At 38.7% G+C, this 22,954-nt stretch overlaps 1 protein-coding gene across 19 annotated transcripts in view; it reads left to right on the plus strand.

Moving 5' to 3' along the window:
- The window catches only part of MAP2 (microtubule associated protein 2), a 216,633-nt gene that overhangs the window by 157,835 nt on the left and 35,844 nt on the right, over nt 1–22,954 (plus strand). For 8 of the 19 annotated variants that reach the window (XM_041737518.1, XM_041737516.1, XM_041737517.1 and 5 more), the window contains 5 exons: nt 4,661–4,774; nt 6,755–6,832; nt 18,383–22,096; nt 22,284–22,490; nt 22,665–22,799. In XM_041737518.1, the coding sequence (XP_041593452.1) occupies nt 4,661–4,774; nt 6,755–6,832; nt 18,383–22,096; nt 22,284–22,490; nt 22,665–22,799 (4,248 nt within the window). Of the gene's footprint in view, nt 1–4,660; nt 4,775–6,754; nt 6,833–16,436; nt 16,688–18,382; nt 22,097–22,283; nt 22,491–22,664; nt 22,800–22,954 lie in introns of those variants that run through there. The other 11 variants (XM_041737532.1, XM_041737534.1, XM_041737533.1 and 8 more) reach the window with 5 other exon arrangements.

Raw genomic sequence — 22,954 nt, forward strand, 5'->3', positions numbered from 1 at the left:
TCGATTATTCTAAAATAAGTCAATCGGAGAAGGACAAACAGTGTATGTTCTCATTCATTTGGGGAATATGAATAATAGTGAAAGGGAATATAAAGGAAGGGAGAAGAAATGTTGGGAAATATCAGGAAGGGAGACAGAACATAAAGACTCCTAACTCGGGGAAACGAACTAGGGGTGGTGGAAGGGGAGGAGGGCGGGTGTTGGAGGGGAATGGGTGACGGGCACTGAGGTGGACACTTGACGGGATGAGCACTGGGTGTTTTTCTGTATGTTGGTAAATTGAACACCAATAAAAATTAATTAAAAAAAATAAAATAAAATAACATTTCTTAAAGTCTGTTAAATTCTTTTGAGGAAAAATAGTTAATTTTCCCAAGATTGAGTTAAATTATTTTCTTACAAGTTTTGCTTAAATACATACAAATGTAAAATTGCCTTATTCATAAGCATTTATTCAACTATGAAACTCAAACACACCTAAATGAATTTTATCTGAAACAACAAACCAATAAAATTCAAATGTCTTACTACTTATCGTATAAAATAAATAGTATTGTTTTATTGAAATTAAATCATTGCTCACAATAAATGTGGTATTGACTGATACAGTACATTTGATTTAGGTTGCACATGTCCATTCTGACTGGAGAGAAATAATGATTCAATTTTTCCTTTCCTTGTCTCTAGAATATTTTGAAAGTCTTTTTATAGTGTGCCATCATGTTTTTTGGCCTACGTCTCATGTGAATGTGTTTTTTTATTGTATAATTTTTACCTCTGATCTCTTATTAGCCCACAACAGATAAACTAATTTCCCGAAATGTCAAAACTATTCTAAATGCAATTCCATACAAAAAGAAAGTATGGTAGCTTTGCTCAGTTATAATTTGTTCACATAAACCAATAGATACTTTTTACTATTTTTATTGGATTATTTTCCCAATTTAAGAAATTTAATCCACATTAAGCATTCTCAGGCTCTGAAGAATTGACCAATAGCTACATAAGAATCTGGGATACTCATTTAAGAAATACTGTTTTAAAATCATCAAAACTTAAACAATAATTTAGTGAATGATTAATTTGAGGAAGGGGTAAAGCTAGTAAATATAATAGTGAGCATGAATTTATTTCTAAACTTGCGTAAATAACATGAACAAAACCTTTTATATTAATTTTTCATACTTCCAAAATATTGTGTTAAGCATCCAATCTGAGTAAATATCAATGGAAGGAGCTTTGGGGTGATAAAGAGTCTTTGACTTGAGTACTTTACATAGCAAGGGAGACAAGGCATGTGTACCAGTACAATTTCATGCAAGATGTACTAAATGCCATAGGAGATAGTGCATTTTGTATGTATACCAGCAGGGAAATGCAGGAATGATCCATAAAATACATGGGTTTTATATATGTGCCAATTTCTGCAGTATTTGCTCCACCTCCCCATTACACTGAATTTCCTGTGAAACACTGAGGTTCTATAAGTGCTAAAAACCAATTTATTGTTTTTTTAAGTATCTGAATTTCATTGGAAATTAAAATACAAAAGTAGGTAAGTTATCTATTAAAATATCTAAGTTATCTAGAAGATACAGATAGATGATAGAGATGATAGGTAGATATACATACATACATGCATGGATATATAGTTATTGCTCAGTTATGGTCCATTGCTTGGTTCATAGTCTCAAAATATAGTCACAAATAGCAGTTTTGCCCTTTAGGTAGACAGTAGGTGTGAGGGTGAATATGTTTCCTTAGTTCATACCTTAGAAAAGTTCATATATTTCCATTGATCATTGTCACAAGACTTAAAGTTTATGGTTATTTTCTCATTATTTCTAATGCTGTTTTTCTGCTTGGGAGAAAGAATAGCATAATAGTCAGGAAACCGGGGTTCTAATCTCAGCTTGCCTCCATCAGCTGTGTGAACCTGAGCAAATCTCTCATAACCGTGCCTAGCTTTTACTTCCTCATCTACAAAATGAAAGGATTTAGATATAGTCTACTCTTAAAGCCCTTTTAGCTCTAAAACTTTGATACTGTGAGTTAAATTGCATAGGATAAAACAACTTTGGGCACCTGGGTGGCTCAGTGGTTAAGCATCTGCCTTTGGCTCAGCTTGTGATCCCGGAGTCCTGGGATCAAGCCCTGCAGGGTGCCTGCTTCTCCCTCTGCCTTTGTCTCTGGTTCTCTCTGTGTCTCATGAATAAATAAAATCATAAGAAAAAAATAACCACCTTATAAGAATAGGTCATAACCTTACTATTTTGAAATAGGTTAATTATGATTTCAAAATCATAATTATGATTCTGATGATAATTATGATTATGATCATGATTCAAATATTAAGTATGCAAACAGCAAGTACTGAAAGGCTACGCAAAAATATTTTCTGAAAAAGTTTTAATTTCTACGGAAAGGCTCCAGAGATTTACTTCAGGTATTTATATGCTGAGTACTTTTTATAAATCCTTTTTTTCACACAATACACTTTGCACTATCAATTTAGTTTAAACTAAGAAGAATCTTTTTTAAATATTGAAAAAAATGGAAAGAATAATTATGATTTCAAAATCATTTTGAAATAATTAAACTAAATTGAGAGTGCAAAGTGTATTGTGTGAAAAAAAGGATTTATAAAAAGTACTCAGCATATAAATACCTGAAGTAAATCTCTGGAGCCTTTCCGTAGAAATTAAAACTTTTTCAGAAAATATTTTTGCGTAGCCTTTCAGTACTTGCTGTTTGCATACTTAAGATTTGAATGAGGTCTTCAGCTTCATAAAACTATACTTCAAACATAAAAGAAATATTAAATCACAGTTTTAATATCTAAGGCATTTTACAAGGTCCTAATTGTTTGGGAGTTGGTTGGTTTTCTAAATCTAATAATGATGATGTATGACTGTCTGGCCTAACCCTATTAGTCCTCTGTTTTCTCATCTGTGAAATGGGAGTAATAATAGTAAATCATTCACTGAAATAGGGCCAATACCTTAGCGGGGTGTTAGGCACATAGCAAGCACCATGATATTTTTGAAATACTGCTTCTGTTGCTGTGAGTGCTACTCATTCTAGATAAGGGTGTTTACAGTGTACTCCTTACGATGATACATAGGTTACAGTGTCAGGTGGCTATTTAAAACATCAGGAAGTTAGACATATAAAGGCAAATATGCTCAATCAGGTAATCTAGCTTTTAAAATTCAGATAAATCTGATTCAAGTGGATTGCTCACCCCAAAAGCTGGTTTTTAAGCACTATTCTCTCTGTCATCCTGGGTGGGGTAAGGAATCTAAATGAACCAGGTAGAAACAGGATCCCACCTCCCTCCCAACTCCTGGTAACCTGCTTGTAAATGTGTAAATTTTGATCATAAGAAAGTTCAATGAAGTATTTATTCTAAAATCTTTGCTAAAATTATGAGAACAAATCCCATTACCACTATCCTCCTTGTCCAGTACAACTTGTTTCTATAAGGGTTGTAAGTAGGGTTATTTGTTAGTATGATGTTTGTATACAAAGATAATGAAAACTAAAATCTGGAGAATTTATTTCTAACTTAGAATATTATTTTTAATCTCAAAAGTCTTCTTTTTTTTCCTTCCTTTTTTTTTTTTTTTCCAGACTGGGTAGGGGTAGAAGCAGGGGGAGAGAGAGAGAGAATCTTAAACAGGCACCATGCCCAACGCAGAGCTGGATGTGGGGCTTGATCTCACCACCCTGAGATCATGACCTGAGCCAAAATCAATTCAGATGCTTAACTGACTGAGCCACCAGGCGCCCTTCAAATGGCTTCTTTCATTTTTTGCCTATGATGCATAGAACATTATTTCTTGAATATTTTTCTAACTTGGTTATATAACATTAGCATTGAGATATGCTCCAGTAGGTACTACTTTAAGCCAAAAATTAGCTATCTGGCATCTCACAGGCTGGTCATTTTAATGATGAATCTCCCCCTGCTTTTTAATGAAGCTATTATACTGACTAGGTGAGTGTATGTCATATGGCCTTAAGGATCTTTAAAACATCTGCTATCTAGAATAGTAGCTCTTTAGAAAGAAACCATCTGCTATATAATTTCTATGTATTTCATTAAAATTTTATCTTCCCAGGTCTTTCTGAATAGATCTTGTTCACATTGATCCTGGATAATGCTGTTTGATCACAAATTCACGTTTTGAGGCATCTTCTTTAGATTTTAAATCATGGTATTTCTGCAAATCAGCATAGAAACTTATTATAATCAAACTTTTCTAGAAAACTACAAAACATTTTATATTAAATCCAAAATGAATCTTTTCTTCTCTGAATTTGTTTTACTTGGTACAAAAATTTTAATTGTTTCTGTTTGTATAAACAGCTTTTTAAAAATAAACTGCCATAAAATTATTTTTCTTTCATTCTGTGTTCATTTTGCCTAGTTTCCAGAATGTCAACCTCTTTTTTCTTTCTTCTTCTTCTTCTTCTTTTTTTTTTTTTTTGGTTATATGTATTTGTGTTTTATCCTCAATTTAATAAATTCTTTTGTACTTTTTTGGGGGAAGACAAAATAAAATTCTAATCAACTATATTGTTTCATTGCTTTTCCTCTTTGCTATCTGTTTTAGACATCTCACTATTTTGTTTTCTTTTGTACTATTTATTACAGAGGAGGTGTCTGCAAGGATAGTTCAAGTAGTCACGGCTGAGGCTGTAGCAGTCCTGAAAGGTGAACAAGAGAAAGAAGCTCAACATAAAGATCAACCTGCAGCTCTGCCTTTAGGTAAATGAGAAACACCTTAGTTCAAGAGCTGTATGTGCAGCATCCTAATCACAGGACCAAATCTTCATGGTCGAAGAGAGGCCCTATCTCCTATTTCATCCTTATATATAACTTTCATCAAACCCCTCTCTGTTGGGAGGCCCTGGCACCTATTTTTACCTTTCTTGACAGGCTCATTTGTAGTATATGGACAGTCTTCAGAGTAATATGCTTATAGTTAGACTCTGCCCCTAAATTTCCCTTAATTTTAAATTTTCATTTCTAGACCACTAGAGATATTTATTATAAAAATAAAGCCAATGCATATTGATGTCATGGCACCCACTTATAAAGAAAATGTGTAAATACTTAAATGAGAAATGATTATTTCCCTTTATGGGTTTTGGTGAGTCTAGCCTTGTTTGGGTCTCCCTGAACCAGCCACAAAAAACCTATAGTCAGAGCTTTGTTACAATCATGAATGACTTTGTATCTCATATAATGTACTGGTCTTCACTTGGTTCATTTAAAAGCACTTGAGATATCAGTGCTGTCTCCCTTGATCACAAGTCAGATGCCCCCTGGGCAAAACAGATAATAAATGGTGCTTGCCAGAGAAAACACTCTTAGCCAAAGGCTTGTTGCCCCTCCTTTAGATAGATGATAGATAGATAGATAGATAGATAGATAGATAGATAGATGATATGATGTATATACATGCAGAGACACAAGAAAGGAAACTCTTAGGTTCAACATATGTCTATTTCACATGTTCATATAACTAATTCATAGAAAAATATAATCTTTTAAGTCTAAAAATAGAACATATTCAATTCTGTCTCAGTCTAATATTTGATTTTCTGGTCAATACTCCTTTAAGCAATTTAAATGACTCAAAGATTAAGCAACAAAAATTCTACTCTTCCAGAATAATAGATACTCATTATTTGCAGTAAGATGTCCTTAGATCATAAAGGTTTATTTGTCTCTTAAAATAGGGGGAAAATTATCTTATTCAAAACATTAAACTTCTGTTTGTGGTTCACTCCTATACCTTAAAGAACTATACCTCCTATACCTTAAAGAACTCCTATACCTCTTTTTTTTTTTCTTTTAATTTTGAAGCCTTAAAATATGTTATATAGAGACCCATGGGGTCAGGGAACTAAGAAGTCACCAGTCATCCCAAAGCTGCTTTATGAGAGTAAAAAATACATGCTCTATAAAGTAGAGCAAATAAAATTCCTACTGGCCTTGATGATGAATATTTCCTTTTTGCAATCCCTTACCTTCAAATGAGTTGCTCAAGAAGAAAGAGTTAACTGTGGATGAATTATATCTTTTAGAAATTTTCTCTTTGGTTCTTCACATATAATGCCAAGGCCAAAAGTTTACTTGACTCCAACTAGGACATGGTTTCTGTTTGAAGGTTGCCTTAGGCTGTGACAGCTTCATTTTTATTTTCTGAGAATATATACAGAAATACAGTTTGACATTACACTCAGTGGACAAAATGTTGTATTTTTTTAAAAATACATCACCTATAATCCTGTGATTGAAGGTTACATTTGTTTCTAAATCAAGAAGTTGAACAATATAGAATTCTGATATATTTTTTTCAGTCAGCCAAGCTAAATCCAAATTAAAATGCTTGCCTATGTGTTTGAATATAGTTAATTAGGGCCAGAATAAAATATTTTATTAATTGAACAAGCAGACACATTTGTGGGATTAATGATAGAACTTTAACAGGCATTTTTAATCCATTTTTATAGGGAAGATAAAACAATTTTTTAAAAATATTAAATATTTCTCTTTCCTTTTAGGTTTTTTAAGATATGTGAATCAAGCAATACAACAGAAAATAAGTCAAGGGCAACTTACTATTCAATCTTTTCCTAAATTTCATAGAGAGGCCTTTTTACAGATGGCAGAGCTGTTACACAACTCATGACCTAACAGGATTAATTGTATCTCATTTTTCCACTATTTGATCTTTAGCAGCTGAAGAGACAGCTAATCTGCCTCCTTCTCCACCTCCATCACCAGCCTCAGAACAGACTGTCCCAGTGGAAGAAGGTAAGGCCCATTGGACTTTTTGAAAAGGTTTGTCTTCTGATAAAGGGTAAATTAGCATCAATTCATAAGCAGTGGACTTGGTATGGGTTAGTATGTGACCCAGCTTGAGATCTGTCTGTTTCAAACAGCCAAGAAGAAACAAAGACTTTACTTAAATGTATAATCATTTATCTATACAAAATCAGAAGTAGGAGGAATATAGTAAATAAAAAAGGAGATATCTGCTTGATACAGGAGAAGATAACTTTGTGTTTAAATTGCTAAAATAGTTACAGAAAACCAGTTCACTTAATTAATATAAAATGCTCTGACAGAGAAGATACAATCCAATCTTCTAAGTGACTGAACAAAATTAAATTTCTTGATGAAATCGTAAGGAAATATTGTCAGGAATTGTCTGTTTTGCTCACTATTGTGGCTGCCAAGGGCTTCCCTAGGGTCTGGCCTGTAGCAAACTCTCAATAAATATTAATGAATACATGAAGAAGTCAGTGAATGAATCTGATATTGAGAGCAGTGAACTGGAAGCTGAGATCGTGGCTTCTTTCCTGCTGAGACCTGTTATTGTCCATGAATATATTTATGCATTTAGTCAACATAGAATGCTATGTCAGCTTTTCAGTTCTTGTTAATAAAACAGAGGGATACTTTTGAAGAATCTTGATTCAGAATCTGAGCTGAAAGGCACTATTTAAAAACGAACTATTATTAGGTTTCTGACTTAAGTCAGCTAACTTTTGTGTATTGTTTGAGTTATAGAAGGCAGAGAAGAGCTATAGCTAAAGTGTTGTTTCAATATAATTTAGTTTTCATATACTAAAATCAGAATTTTAATATCATTCCACTTTATTCCTTAATTTTTTTTTCATTTATTGTCCCTTTTAGCACTTATTTTACTGTTAAAAATTGAACATCACAAAAGACTATTTTTATACTTTGTAATTAGTTTCTTTTAAAATATTCTTTGACTTCCTAATAGAGATTTTTCTAAATTACAGAACTATGAGCTATCAATAAACATAATTTACTATTGTCACAGATTTATACACCTAAGCTTCTTTTAGTGAGCTTTTTCTTTCTTAAATTGAGGCCTTTCTTTTTCTAATTTACAGCCTCAAATAATGTTAACCAAACTAAATTATCCCAAAGAATAAAAGAAAATTTAGAGACTATAATCAGTGGCAGTTATGATTATTAGTTAGTTTCCTGAAAAATGTGATTTGATCTTTTAGTTTATAGATTTAAAAGATTTTTTTTACCTTATCCATTCATTGGCACATAGCTATGGAGCACCTACAGTGTGTTTTTCAAATTCTAGCTATATGCTAGTGAGCAAAACAGACATGATCCCTGCTTATAAGGAACACGCAGTCTGATGGAGAACAGAAAGCCAATAAATTAGCTTATAAATAATTTCAAGTTGGATTAGCATGGAAGGAAAAGAACAGAGGGCTTTAAGATAGAACAAGGGAAATCTTAATTTATTGGATGGTGAGGAGCTGAGCTCAGAAGTATGAGGAAAAGTTAGTCAAGCAAAGATGGAGGGAATAGTCATTTGGGGCAGGAAGACCAGGACGTGCAACGGGACTCAGGTGGGCAAGAGCATAAAGTGTTCTAGGAACTGGAGACATCCCATGGCTCCTGGGTAGTGAAAAGGGGTAGAGTAGCAAAGAGGTTTATGGGTCAGCAGTATCCGCCTTGTTTCAGAGTCTTGATTTCACTTGGAATGCAGTGGGAAACCTTCCATGACAGCTGTACTTCCCTCAGGTCATTGAAAATGTTTCTAATCCCTTTACTTCAAGCCTTTCAGAGAATCTTCTTAACCCAAGATGTTCACTGGGTGTGGCTGGAGGTCAAGTAATTTACCCTTATTAACTCTTACATGGGAGTTGTAGCAGAAAGAGCAGTAGGGTCCACCCATCTACCTGGGAATTCACCCAGTCTGCTTTCTGGTGGGTGATATCATAGATATAATGAAAATATAAATAAACCATAGAATAATTTTTACATTTTGGTACATTTTCCATAGTAACTGTTTCCTTATTTGTGGGGAGTGCTTTCCCTGTGTTGTTTGAGTATATTTGGGGAAAATTTAAACTTACTTCCTTTTGAAGAAGATTGAAGATATTTTATTCTTAACATTTTTCAAACCAAACTTGTATTTTTTCTTAAAGATTTTATTTATTTATTCATGAGAGACACAGAAAGAGAGAGGCAGAGACATAGGCAGAGGGAGAAACAGGCTCCATGCAGGGAGCCCGACGTGGGATTCAGTCCCGGGACTCCAGGATCACGCCCTGGACCAAAGGCAGACGCTTAACCACTGAGCCACCCAGGCGTCCCCTAAACTTATATTTTATTGAATTTTATTTTCCATTTTTTTCAGAAGAAAGCATTAAATTTTAGGAAGGCCTAATGATTTGCTTTTAAACAGATAACCATTTTTAATTAATTATATGAAAAAATATGTATTTTATAAATGCTACCTCATTAATTTAAAGGCCAAGTAATATTATTTCCTCAAGAGGTGAAAGATATGGATCTACTTAATCATACTAGCCCCTGTCTTATTTTAGACCACTCTTAAAGCATGTATAAGGTTTTTTTTTTTTTTTAATTTTATCAGAAAATAAATTAGTGAAAAGTCACAAGATTCAACTCTTCAATTCTTCAAACCAATTGGCTTGCAAAGACCAGGAAATATTCTATTAATGTGTAGCTCATAGCAGTTTGGGTGGGAAAGGAGCATGTGGGTTTTTTATCTAGGAGATTTTTTTTTTCCTACTTCAATACACTCTGAAAGAAACTTTAATCTAGAGGCATGTGACTGCCAATCCATTTACATAAATATGAGAGCTCTTGGATTGAGTAATTCAATGATTTTGAGGCTGTGATTACTTTTTATTAATTATCACACATTTTTAAAAGCTGCTCTTTCCCAAAGGGGAAGCATGAATGCTTCCACCAAAAATAATTTGAGATGTTAATTACTGTAAGTTGTGAATACTCATTTATTATAATTGATGTAATATTAATAACTCCCAGGTTGTGTGCTTATTCTGGGAAACAGAGATTTTGATGGAAAAAATAAACAGGTAGCATACTTAAAAGGAAACTCAGGTATAATGAATCAATACTGCACTAGGTGTGATGTTTTCAAATTAATCTTTTTCTTTTTGGCCTAACCATAATAGTTGTCATTTGGACTGAGCTATTAGGATTTGGAAGCCCTGCAAGAACAATGGAATCATCTGAAAATAGAACAAGGAAACTTTCTGCCCTCTTAGATTTACTCCAGAATCCTAGGGTAGTGTTTTCCTGTGTCAGTGATGCCATGAATCTGAAAGCATTCTTCCCTCCATATCATTCTGGGGAGCAAACGCAGTTGGCAAACTAAGAAGTCCTCAGTCAAAAGCCTGCAGATAGGAAAGGGCTTAGAGAGAGTGAAGAACAATGTAAGTAGAGCCAATTGCCCCGGGCAGGGGGCAGATGCGGTAATGCCAGGACAGGCAAATTCCCTGAGTCCCCGATACCCCCAAGAGACTCCATCTCTCGGAAGAATGACTACTCTGGTACCAAAGGGGACTGACAGACCAAGGCTGGCTTCTATGTGGCCAGCCTTCTAAATTTATTTTTAACTCAAAAAAAATTTTTGTTAAATGCTGAAATAAATTGTATGAAAATAAATTAGGGAAAATGTATATCTCCATGATCATGAATCAGGTAAGCTTCATTTTAAAAAGTTATCATTACACAACAGAGCTATGTCAAAGTGCAAGGTTCATAAAGCAACCCTATCCTTTAAAATATCACTTTATTAAATGAAATAGAATATTTTGTGGGGAAAGCAGAGTCCCCCAAAGCATGTGTAAAAGGATGACATTGAATTCTGGCCTTCAGTAACAAAGCTAACTTATGAAGTGATTTCACTTTTAATAAATCTCTCAAGTCTAGATTTGGTGTATCCAATGAATGGAAAGCAGAAGTACATAACAATTTGTCTGAAGACAAATTGAAGACAAAGATGCTAACGTATGTGGAGTCCAGCATTGTAGTTGGCACTTTCTCAGACATCTCCTCATTTAACCCTCCCGGCAACCTGCAGAGATAGATGATTATTCACTTCCACTTCATGCCCCTGGATTCGTGGCTAGTAATCCAGAATTCCAATTCAAATCTCAGACCCTGCAATCACAGCCCCACCGTGTCCCTAAAGCCATCTCTTATCTGGGTTCTTAAATGTGGGGTCAAGAAAGGGAAATGATCTTCCAATGAGAGGTTTCTTTTTGGATCAAGGTACTAGACCAATTTCCTTTTTTTGGAAAGCATACCAAAATAAATAATTCACTACTTATAATTAGTGTGTATCCCACCACCCCCATTGAGATGCCACACATGATTCAATAGCAAATAGGATCTATTTCTTCTGCCATTATTGTTGGAACCAAGCTAGCTGTGATCCTCTTAGTATAACTTACCTAACACATCCCTGGAGCCTAGAGATGGACTTCAGGCTCAGAGATTCTAAGCAGAGAGTTGGAGCACACACAGCTCATAGTACCAAGACTGGGCTTTGCCAGACATTCTTTTGAAGTTGCTTGGCTCCGTGCCATACAAATACTACAAAGAAGCTCCTCTCCACTGCAGCCCTTAAAGGTTTTTTTTTTTTTTTTTTTTTTCTCTTTTTTCTCATTCTCTGTTTAGAGTAAAAGTTTTCAGGATAGAAAATACTGTTTCTTTGAAATATTACAGATCAGAAGCAAGACTCTGTGCTGTTTTCACATTTTGGCACTTTCAGAAATGAGTGCCTTTTCCTTCCAAGAAATAGGAAGTCAAAATCTTCAAAAGGTTATAACATCCAAGGAGTATTGCCTTTAAACTACCAGCTCTCAGCTTCAAATTCTTTAGTTTTATACTCTAGTTGGCTCTACTCCCCAGAAGGTGTTTCACAGCAGAGAGAAAAATGTGCCATTTTCACTTATTGTCTATGCAATCTGTTGAGCATATTGGAAGTTTTGGAAGTAACTTGCATATATGAAGCGTTTAGAGACTCAAGGAGTCCTGGAGGAAATATGAATGACTAGGACACGTGACAAGCCCAGGGCTTATGATTCAGCCAGTGTTGTAGGACAGATCTCAGCCAATTATCTGCTCAGCTAAGAAATCGTGCAGAATTGGAACTAAGAATATCAAATGTAATTTTAGGCTTCTGCTATCCCATGATATAATAAGCATGATGGCTGAAAAAGTTCTGAGCAGCCATCCAGGAAAAAATAGCATGGAACAATCAGTAAATAATGTGCTCAAGAAATTAAAAGTATTCCCTCTACGAGATATTATTTTCATATCTTTACGATTTCAAATTTATTTCAGGTTGTTAGCACTTGGTTGCTGAAAATAAGATACTGCCCTAACGATACAGTACATTTTCAAATAAATGCTATAATCTGCCTGCTTAAATTTTGATAGAAATAAAAATTGGATACACAGACTTTTAATACATTTTAATAATTCTTATTATTGAAAGTTAGGAAATTTGGAAATTATTTCTAAATAAAAGTAAATAAATCATAATGATTAACAAATCCTGGAACCTGTTATATAGGCCCGAGATGTAGTTTCTGTACCACATTAGAAGCCAAATATTGTTGCCATCATCCTTAGAGCTCATTGAAATATACCAGAATCCAAGTGCTAAGCAGACTTACCTTCCCTCGTGTATTTAAGGAGATATATTTAAATAAGGCAGATTTCTAAGCCAAGACACTGGAAAGGCAGAAATGAGAGTATTTATGTTAGCATTTCAATGAGAAATATGCAGCGAGGGTTTGAAATACAAAAACAACCAGAGGTGTAAATGAAACCACATAGAATAAAGTCTTGGTGAATCTGAAGCCAGCTCTGTAGAAATAATTGTCAGGTGATTGTATCTCTTTTCAGCTTTCAGAAGAAAAAGAAGAGAAAATGAGTTTATGTTATTAGGGACTCTCTTAAAACCATGAAAACCAGTGTTCGAAAGGATGCCCCTAGTCTTTGGCACCCAAGGAAAGAGCTAGGCTACTGTGCTCTCCTTAACAAGAAGAAGAATGCACTACTGTAGATTTTTTTTAACCGGCCTGGAATTAAAAATGGTTTTCTGGTAAAAGTCATTAACAAAAACTTAAATTAACCAAAATGCTAACTATGTGACCATCCTAGATAATTAAGGTTGTGCTTCATACAGGACTGTTTTCCCTTATAATTGTAAAGCATCAGGTCCTAACACCTTTCTTCTTTTTTAACTTATAAATATATTGACAGAAGCATGAAAAGAGTCTACTTGAAAGAATTTCTTCCAAATAATGTGTCTGTACTGTAATGCTTTGTTTCTATTTCAGTGGGGGTTTTTTGGTTTGTTTTTTGTTTGGGTTATTCTGACTTGTTGGAGGGGAGTGTATAGATAATTTGTATTATGCAGTAAAGGGTGTTAGTGCCTTTGATTTACTTAAATCAATGGCAAGGTTACCTAAGGGATAGTGTAAATTCAGTGCCTACTGATGCATGAAACATTCACTGCCTCCCATCCTCCATCAGCTTGGTCTGGCTAATTCCCCTCCATCCCACTGTGCTACCTCTGTGACCCGTCATGTCTTCGTGTAGGTGTTTGTCTCGTCCGTCTGATCTTGTGTCTGTCTTGTCCAGTTTTCCCTGCAGTTTCTTCCTATGTGTCTGTTTGTAGATGAAGGGGCTGAGGATCAAGTGGGTCCTCTACACAGGTTCCCCAGCCACGAACCTGCCACCAGCGGGGAGAGGCGTAGACTCCTAGCCCCCTCCATCTCGGTGTCTGTGCCTGATGATGACCCTTCCAATTCCGATGAGGAGTACTATGAGCATCCTTTGTTCAGCTCACAATGGACTACCTCTAGTGTGCTCCCCAGTGTCCCAGCGCAGAGTGCAGAGGCCCACTTAGGCCAGGAGAAAGGTGAACCAAGCATGGTCCCCTTTTGCTCCTCCTCCCCAGCCTGCAGCTTTGACCACATGCATCATACTCAGCGTACCTTCGGATGTGGGGTGGGAGGGAAAGGAGCCTGTTGTTTCCATATGAAAGTGACGTCCCTATATAGTTTAGATGTCTGGCCAAATACCTCATTTGAGGCATATGGGTATTTTCTTTTCTATATAATTACTTCTGAAAAGAACGCCAAAAAGGGGAAAGGGATGGGAAGAAATCAAAAAGAGTTCAGTAAAAGTATGACTCCTTTCTGCTCCCTGAAAATAAATCAGTGGGGGAAGAATATGTCCTCTTAACTCAAACTGAAGAAGAGGACTCTGTATGTAGTCCTCTATGTACTATATAGTTTTTTTCCTCCTTGGATACAGAATATTACTAGGGCCATACTTAAATAGAATCAACCATTTTTAGGAGCATGTCAATACGATAGCTCTTTAAAAGAGAAAGATCGTGAATCTGTGTTGGGCAGAATGCATGTTACAGAATGAATATATTTCTCCAAATCATTTAATCATCTACAGAAACTACAGAGGCTCCCCCTAGGTGAATAAATATTGGCTCACATCAATATACCTGGGCTGAAGTGAAAGCAGTGATCCAAAACCTTTGTCATTCCAGCCTCATAAAGCTAACAGACCCTAGTGTATATACCTGGCCGTGATGAGGGCAGTGGGCTGAAATTTACCTCTTTCTAACTAGGTAGCTTTGTAAAGGAAAACAAAAATAGAGCCAAAACACATTTTGTGGAGGTGAAGAGCTTATTTTCAAATAGAGAAAAGTGCACTTGTGTGCATGAAGAGTTTATTTTCATACAGGACCGTATTTAACATAAGGGCAGATAGTTCCAAGGCAATGGGGAACAAACATTCTTTCCAACTACATTCATGATAATAAATGTCTTCAAGGATCCTTTGGAAAACAAAGAGCACCAATGGCTCAGACACTCTAAAAGAGAAATATAACCCATGGTAAAAAATAAGTCCTTCTAATAGTGTAAACTTAATAACAATTAAGAAAAAGATGGGGAATTTCGAATGAGAAACGAGTGTAGTGGAAATAAACATGATTTATACAAAATGAGGAAATGGAAAGCCAAAAGGTTACATGGATTTGGAAAATAAATTGATTGACTTGATTAGACTTTACCCAAAAGGGTGACATTAGTAAAGCAGCTATAGTAGAAGTCTCGTCTATAATTACAAAAATGGCCTTAATAATAATTTGGAGTTTGAATTTTTTTAATGTTACTTATGTAACTAAATGACAAAAATGAAAGTCCCTGAGTGCTAAATGGGGGGTGGAGGGAATAGATGAAGCAGTCTTTTCTTCCCCCATCCCTTGCCTAGGAGTTTTAGTATCTCTTACAAAAGAAAATCCCTTTCCTTTCCATCTGTAGTCTTTCTCACCAGGCCATTTAAACAATGTTTCATAAGAACCTTTCATTTGTAGAACTATAAAACAGCTTATATATTTCCCTCTAATTTCTTAAGCAATAAAATGGGATTTATTTTACTGGCATTTGAAGTGCAAAATGAGAAGCAAATGAACACGATAATTCATGGCCTTCATAAGTGTGCATTTTACATTTTAATTGTTAACATTTTTCCACGTGATATACATCCTTTGGGAAGATATTTTGGCAGTTTGGTTGCCATTCAGTTATCTCCGTGGTTTGGTTTTGAATTGCACAATAAGACTTTCCAGGTAATGGGCACAGTTTCTTATTCAGGATCAAGGGGAACTATACATGAACTAATTATTGGTATTTCAAGGGTGTAAGCAATATGGTAACAGCTGTGTCCCAGAGGTCCTTAGACTTTTTTCAGTGGTAAGATTACCTTTTACCCAGACCTTGCTTTTCAAAATATTTTGCTTACTCCTTGAAATTTTCATAGTCTCCCATATCATGGAATGCAATGAAGATAAAATAAATTGAGTGAGGAAGTCTTTGCCTTAAAAATATTACATATATAAATTCTATCAAAATATAATTTAATACTTTAAATACTAAATACTTTTGCCTCTGAATACTAAATAAGATAGTGTTTGTGGGTTCCATGAAAACTGTTAGGGTAGTTGATGGCTCTCATTTTGAAGCCGGGTGTTTTTTATTCCAAAAGATTCTTTACTAAAGTTTGCATGTTTTAAATAAAGTAATCAGAAATTCATATGTAGGGGCTTACTGCATTGGAGAAAACAGCACATGTCTAGCAAATTTAAAGGTTTCTTTCAGTACATCAATGCATCTGTCTTTTCATAACCATCTGTTATCCAGCAGCACCATCTCTTATTTCCAGCAAGCTTCCTACATGTGTGCAACTTACTGCCATTTCCACTAAGGGTAATAGAGCAATAAAACCCTTTCAGCTCTCAAGTTTTAAAATAAATAGCCTTTTAACGAGACTGTAAAAGGCATCATTATTAGCAGATTATATAGAATAATTTCCCAAGCAATACGTAATGCAAGTTGCATTAGAATATTAATCTGTTCGTCCAAATGGTAAAAGAGGTTCTCATGAGGTTGATGTAATGGAGCTGAAAGTGTTCCTTGAATAGTATTTCTGCCATTTCGTGTATTGTTCTGTGGTCGTGATGTCAACATCTTTTTCATCCCTAAGAAGAAGAAACGCTAGAGGGAACAATGGCTGAGGAAGAGACACCTGCCACTCTTCCTGGGAAAGAGTGCGGGGCTGCCAAGGCCTCAGACCAACCCCAGGGCCTCAGTGAGGGCCCAGCGGAGTCTAGTGTGGAGGCCCACATAGCTCCTGAAGAGAGTTCCCCAGCAGGGGCCCCACAGGAGAAAAGTGTAAAAGAGGTCACCGAGGTGTCTCCAGAAGTAACAATCCCTTCCTCTGCCAGGGAAGGTGTGTCTTTCCTAGGATTTGCATGTGTTCTGTTGCAAATGATCTCTCCAGCAGCTTACCAACCTGATGCCTTTCCAATGCTATTCCATGGCTTGGTCTTCTCATGATCCTGAGACCGATGTTGTAGGTTTAATGAGCAGAGTGTGGCTTGCACAGGTGCTGTGTGGCAGCTAGGTCTTCCACTGCTGCAGCTGATTCTTGGTTTTACTTTGCCATGATACAATACGCTTTGCAGCCAGGCTGACGATGCTGTGTGAGCTTTTTGTCCGCCCCCCTCCCATCTCCAAGTGTTTGCCAGCCACATTGCTAATACATGTATATTTTTATTTTTATTTTTGGGACAGCGACTCATACGCTTTTCTTTCAAATCGTAGACTCGGATTTTGGCACACAGAGGCTTAAATGGTAGAATTGTTTTTGTTTGCAACCGCAATGTGCTATATTTTTTATGCTTCGATGAATTCTGGTTTGGTTTTCCTAAAAGCTCCTGCTGATGCTTCTCATACCATTTCCTCTCCATGGCAGCCAACGTCTTTGACCATCATCATATCTCTTGAGTTTTCATCCATCTAACCTTTATTAGAAGTTCATGAAGTATTTCTTTTCTATTGTTACAACAGGACACACAAGTATATAAGGTAATGATGATCCATACACTTGCTCTTTGAGCGATGACTGAATTTTATTATTTTTTCCCAAATTTTTTCCAGATAATTACATTTAGCTCCAATGACCACAACAAAATACCTGTGACCTTAAAACACAAGTGAGACTCTGAAACCTTTTGCATTGGCGAACAAACAAAAATAAAGAGCCACTTAATTTCTATGAAGTATCTCTGAAGCCACAATTAGTGCCTCACCATCGATCACAAGGTCATGACCAGGGAGAGAAAGATATGATAAAGATCGGCTCTTTTTAAAATTTGTATTCACATGACCTCTCAGTATTAACAATATAATTCAGATTTTCTTACATCTGTCGTAAGGTCAACCGATGATTCGGGATTAAGCATTTTGAATTTGTGGTAGAAACTGCCTTGTTAATTTTTTAGGTCACATCACATAAAGTTAATAGCAAATATTTATATTCCTGAAATTTAATCTCAGATGACTCCTTAAAAAATTATGCCAGTAACTTTTCAATGCTCAAAAAATTGGTCCTGGCATTTGTAAATCAAGTTAATTGAAACTATGAATACTTACTATGGATTAATTAGCCTTCTGCCCTTGGCCTGCCAGTTCATTTTCAAATGACAACACAAATGAAAAAGCTCAGTGGACATTCATCCGTTTTTCATATTTAGTCCTTAAAGTATTTTTGTATCTAAATATTACTGATTCAATATTCCTTAATTTGTCATTTATGTAGAAGGCACATGAATTTTTTTTTCTACTACCGTACACATTACATACTATTTAGGAGAACCCAAACAGAGGAGCAAAGAGTATTCAAAATACACAATTCCTGTATGCATTGATTCGCAACAGCAGTCCATTTCAGCAGTAGTACAAATATATCTCGATCCTGACATTTTCATGTTAATTTTTAAACGGGTAGCATGCTTGCATGTTCCATAGTTTCGTTTTGTTTTCTTAGCCTACCATTCATTTGTCATTTCAAAATATAATTTTAAGCTTACTGCCTGAAAGCACTTGCCTATTATCTGTTTAAAAATCAACCCAATTACTTCAGGTTTATTTCCAGCCTCGAAGATGGAGTTCCATGATCAACAGGAATTGACTCCTTCTCCAGCTGAGCCATTAGACAAGAAAGACAAGGAGTCAGAAAAACAAAGTAAGCCTGGTGAAGACCTCAAACATGCTGCCTTAGTTTCTCAGCCTGAGACAACGAAAACTTCCCCTGACACAAAGGACATGCAAGGCACAGAAGAAGAAAGAGCACCTCCCACTCTGTTTGGGCAGCCTCTTGGTGCCGGGCTGGAAGACATGAAACAGAAGACAGAACCGAGCCTAGTGGTGCCTGGTATTGGCCTCTCTGCAGAGCCCCCCACTCCAAAAGAGCAAAAGGACTGGTTCATCGAAATGCCAACAGAAGCAAAAAAGGACGAGTGGGGTTTAGCTGCTCCCATCTCACCCGGCCCCCTAACACCCATGAAGGGAAAAGATGTACTTGAGGACATCCCAAAATGGGAAGGGAAACAGTTTGATTCTCCCATGCCAAGTCCCTTTCAGGCGGGAAGCTTCACTCTTCCTTTAGATGTCATGAAGAATGAAATCGTTGCAGAAGCATCACCCTTTGCCCCTGCCTTTTTACAGCCAGATGACAAAAAATTTCTGGAAGAAACCAGTGGCCCAGCACCTGCCAAAGATAGTTCTAAAGCTGAAGAGCCCCCTAAGGATAAACCCGACAAAGTGGCAGAAGCACCAGCCTCAGAGGCAACCACCTTACCCAAAGATGCCCTCATTCCAACTGTGGAAGAAGGTGTCCCAGAGAAAGTTTTGGGAGAGGAAAAAGGGGCGATCAAGCCAGAGAGCGCACAGAAAAAAGAGCAGGAAGCTACACCTACTGACAAGGAGTCTCAGCCAAAGCTTGAGGAAAAAACAACCGTTTCTGACAAAGAAGCCATGCCAAAAGACAGTGAGCCCCCAAAACTGACAGATGGAGAAACAGGCATCATTCAGCCCTGCATGGAGCACGCCCTCTCAAAAGAAGAACAGAAAGGCCAAGAGCCTACCACAGACGCATTATTATTCCCTGTCAGTTTGGAACAAGCAGTAACCGATTCAGCCATGACCTCCACGACCCTGGAGAAAGTCGTGACCGAACCAGCTGCAGCAAGTGAGAAGAGTGCAACCCAGGACCTTTTTGAAGAAGAAGTTGTGGGCAAAGACACTAAGGTTGAAGGGGCTGGGGCTGCAACATCAGCTGAGCTTGACATGCCATTTTATGAAGATAAGTCAGGAATGTCCAAGTATTTCGAAACATCTGCCTTGAAAGAAGACGTGACAAAGAGCATCCAGCCGGGCAGTGATTACTACGAACTAAGCGACACAAGAGAAAGTGCCCTAGAGTCTTTGGATACCGTGTCTCCCGTGTGTAAAAACGGTGACAAGGGACTCGAGGCCGGCCAAGAGCCCCAGCCCAGGGCTGCAGCGCAAGAAGCAGGGTACAGCACTCTTGCACAGGGTTATCCAGCCGATTTACCCGAAGAACCCAGTTCTCCTCAAGAAAGGATGTTTACTATTGATCCAAAAGTGTATGGGGAGAAGAGGGATCTCCACAGTAAGAATAAGGACGACTTGACGCTAAGCAGGAGTCTCGGCCTTGGCGGGAGGTCTGCAATAGAGCAAAGAAGCATGTCGATCAACTTGCCCATGTCTTGCCTGGATTCCATAGCCCTCGGATTCAACTTTGGTCGGGGCCACGATCTTTCTCCTCTGGCTTCTGACATCCTGACCAACACTAGTGGAAGTATGGACGAAGGGGATGATTACCTTCCGGCCACCACACCTGCCCTGGAGAAAGCCCCTTGTTTCCCGGTAGAGAGCAAAGAGGAGGAACAGCCAGAGGGGGGGAAGGCTCCGGGAGAGGAAAATGCTCCGGTTGAGCCATCGTGTGAGTCCCCTTTCCTCGCCAAAGATTATTACAAAAATGGCACCGTCATGGCCCCTGACCTGCCTGAGATGCTCGATCTGGCGGGCACGAGGTCCAGATTAGCTTCGGTGAGCGCAGATGCCGAGGTTGCCAGGAGGAAATCGGTGCCATCGGAGGCTGTGGCCGAGGAGGGCAGTACGGGCCTGCCCCCTGTCACCGACGAGAACCACGTCGTGGTTAAAACGGACAGTCAGCTGGAAGACCTGGGCTACTGTGTGTTCAACAAGTACACGGTCCCGCTCCCGTCGCCGGTTCAAGACAGCGAGAATCTGTCCGGGGACAGCGGGTCCTTTTATGAAGGCCCCGATGACAAGATGCGGAGAGACCTCGCCACGGACCTCTCGTTGATTGAAGTAAAACTGGCGGCTGCCGGCAGAGTCAAAGACGAGCTGGGGGCCGAGAAAGAGGTCTCCCCGCACGTCCCTGGTGACAAGCCGGGGCCGGCTAGGGAGTCGGAGCAGGACAGGAAAGCCAGTGATAAGCTGGATACCGTCCTAGAAAAGGGTGAAGAACACGCGGATGCAAAGGAACACTCCAGGGCAGCGGAAGAGGCCGGCGACCAGGCCGAAGCGTCTGGATTAGGAGCAATCTCCGAGCACCCCCCGACCGCAGCAAAAGATGCATCCCCTCCTGCAGCGGAGGCAGCTGAGAAAGGGCTCAGCTCAGTGCCAGAGGTCGGGGAGGTCGAACCTTCCAGGAAAGCTGCACCAGAACTGGATTTTGTTGCAAAGAAAGCCGACCAGGGTCACGTGGATGTTCACATCAGCGACTTCGGGCAGATGGCCGCGGGGCTGACCCTAGATGGGGGACAGGAGACGGAGCTCCCCCCCGAGGTCGGGCAGGATCTCGCCCCCTCCACGTTGGCGCCTCCGGGTGTCGAGTTTGGCCCCGTGAAGGAAGGCGCCCGTGCCAGCGAGACGGAGATCAAGGAGAAGGTGGCCAAGCCTGACCTGGTGCACCAGGAGGCTGTGGACAAGGAGGAGTCCTACGAGTCCAGTGGCGAGCACGAGAGCCTCACCATGGAGTCCTTGAAAGCCGACGAGGGCAAGAAGGAAACGTCCCCGGAGTCCTCTCTGATCCAAGACGAGATCGCCATCAAATTGTCTGTGGAGATTCCCTGTGCACCTGCTGTTTCAGAGGCCGAGCTGGCCCCGGACGAGAGGGCCGACGTCCAGATGGAATTCATTCAGCAGCCACAGGAGGACAGCAAGGGGACCCCAGATATCTCTGTCACACCCTCCGACGTCCCAGAGCAGGTGCCCGAAGCCGCCGGCATCGAGCCCGCAGAGGCCCGGAGCGAGGAAGACGAGATCGAGGCCCAGGGAGAGTACGACAAGCTGCTCTTCCGCTCCGACACCCTTCAGATCACCGACCTGGGCGTCCCCGGGGTCAGGGAGGAATTTGTGGAGACCTGCCCTGGCGAGCACAAAGGGGTGATCGAGTCCGTGGTAACCATCGAGGATGATTTTATCACCGTGGTGCAAACCACCACCGACGAAGGGGAGTCAGGCGCCCACAGCGTGCGCTTCGCAGCCCTAGAGCAGCCCGAGGTGGAGAGGAGACCGGCTCCCCGCGCCGGAGAAGAGCTCCACCTCAAAGAGCTCCACGTCGATGAGGCCGCCGAAGCCCAGGCCGAGCCCAGGGATGGCTCCCCGGAGGCTCCAGCTTCCCCAGAGAGAGAGGAGGTTGCACTCTCAGAATATAAGACGGAAACCTATGACGATTACAAAGACGAGACCACCATTGATGATTCCATCATGGATGCTGACAGCCTCTGGGTGGACACTCAAGGTGTGCATTATTTTTTTTTTTTTAATTTTCTACTTCCAAATAAAACGATTTCTTTTTCGTTTTAAACAGTTTAAAAATGTCCCTTTATCTCTGTTCTGCATTTTGTTAGATATATGAAGGATCTTGTACATCTGTTACTAATGCTTTCGTTGTTGTTGTTGTTGTCATGGTTTGCTTTGATCCGCAGATGATGATAGGAGCATCATGACAGAACAGTTAGAAACTATTCCTAAAGAGGAGAAAGCTGAAAAGGAAGCTCGGAGACCATCTCTCGAGAAACATAGAAAAGAAAAGCCTTTTAAAACCGGGAGAGGCAGAATTTCCACTCCTGAAAGAAAAATAGCTAAAAAGGAACCTAGCACAGTCTCCAGAGATGAAGTGAGAAGGAAAAAAGGTTCATTTCACAATAACTTCTTTAAAAATGTTTTTGTATTCATTGTTACTCTTTTGTAGAAGAAACTTCCTAACAGTGGTAACTAATTATTTATGAAATGTCGTTCGGTTTTGCTCCAAGTGTGTATTTTCTCCTGATGGTATGCTTTTTCTTGTGTTTTTTTTTTATTCGTAGCAGTTTATAAGAAGGCTGAACTTGCTAAAAAAACAGAAGTTCAGGCCCACTCTCCCTCCAGGAAATTCATTTTAAAACCTGCTATCAAATATACTAGACCAACTCATCTCTCCTGTGTTAAGCGGAAAACCACAGGTGACTCTTCAGTTCTGCAATGTGGCTGGCAAACATAGACATGTATTTTTTTTTTTTTTCTCATTCCTGTAGCGGCTTCTTCATTTTGTTTTTCTTCCAAGAATCTTAGCAGTCATGAACAATTTCGCTATTAAGTGTCTTGTATCATTATTCTT

Source organism: Vulpes lagopus, chromosome 22 (assembly GCF_018345385.1).
Source record: "Vulpes lagopus strain Blue_001 chromosome 22, ASM1834538v1, whole genome shotgun sequence".
In the NCBI taxonomy this organism is placed as follows: domain Eukaryota; kingdom Metazoa; phylum Chordata; class Mammalia; order Carnivora; family Canidae; genus Vulpes; species Vulpes lagopus.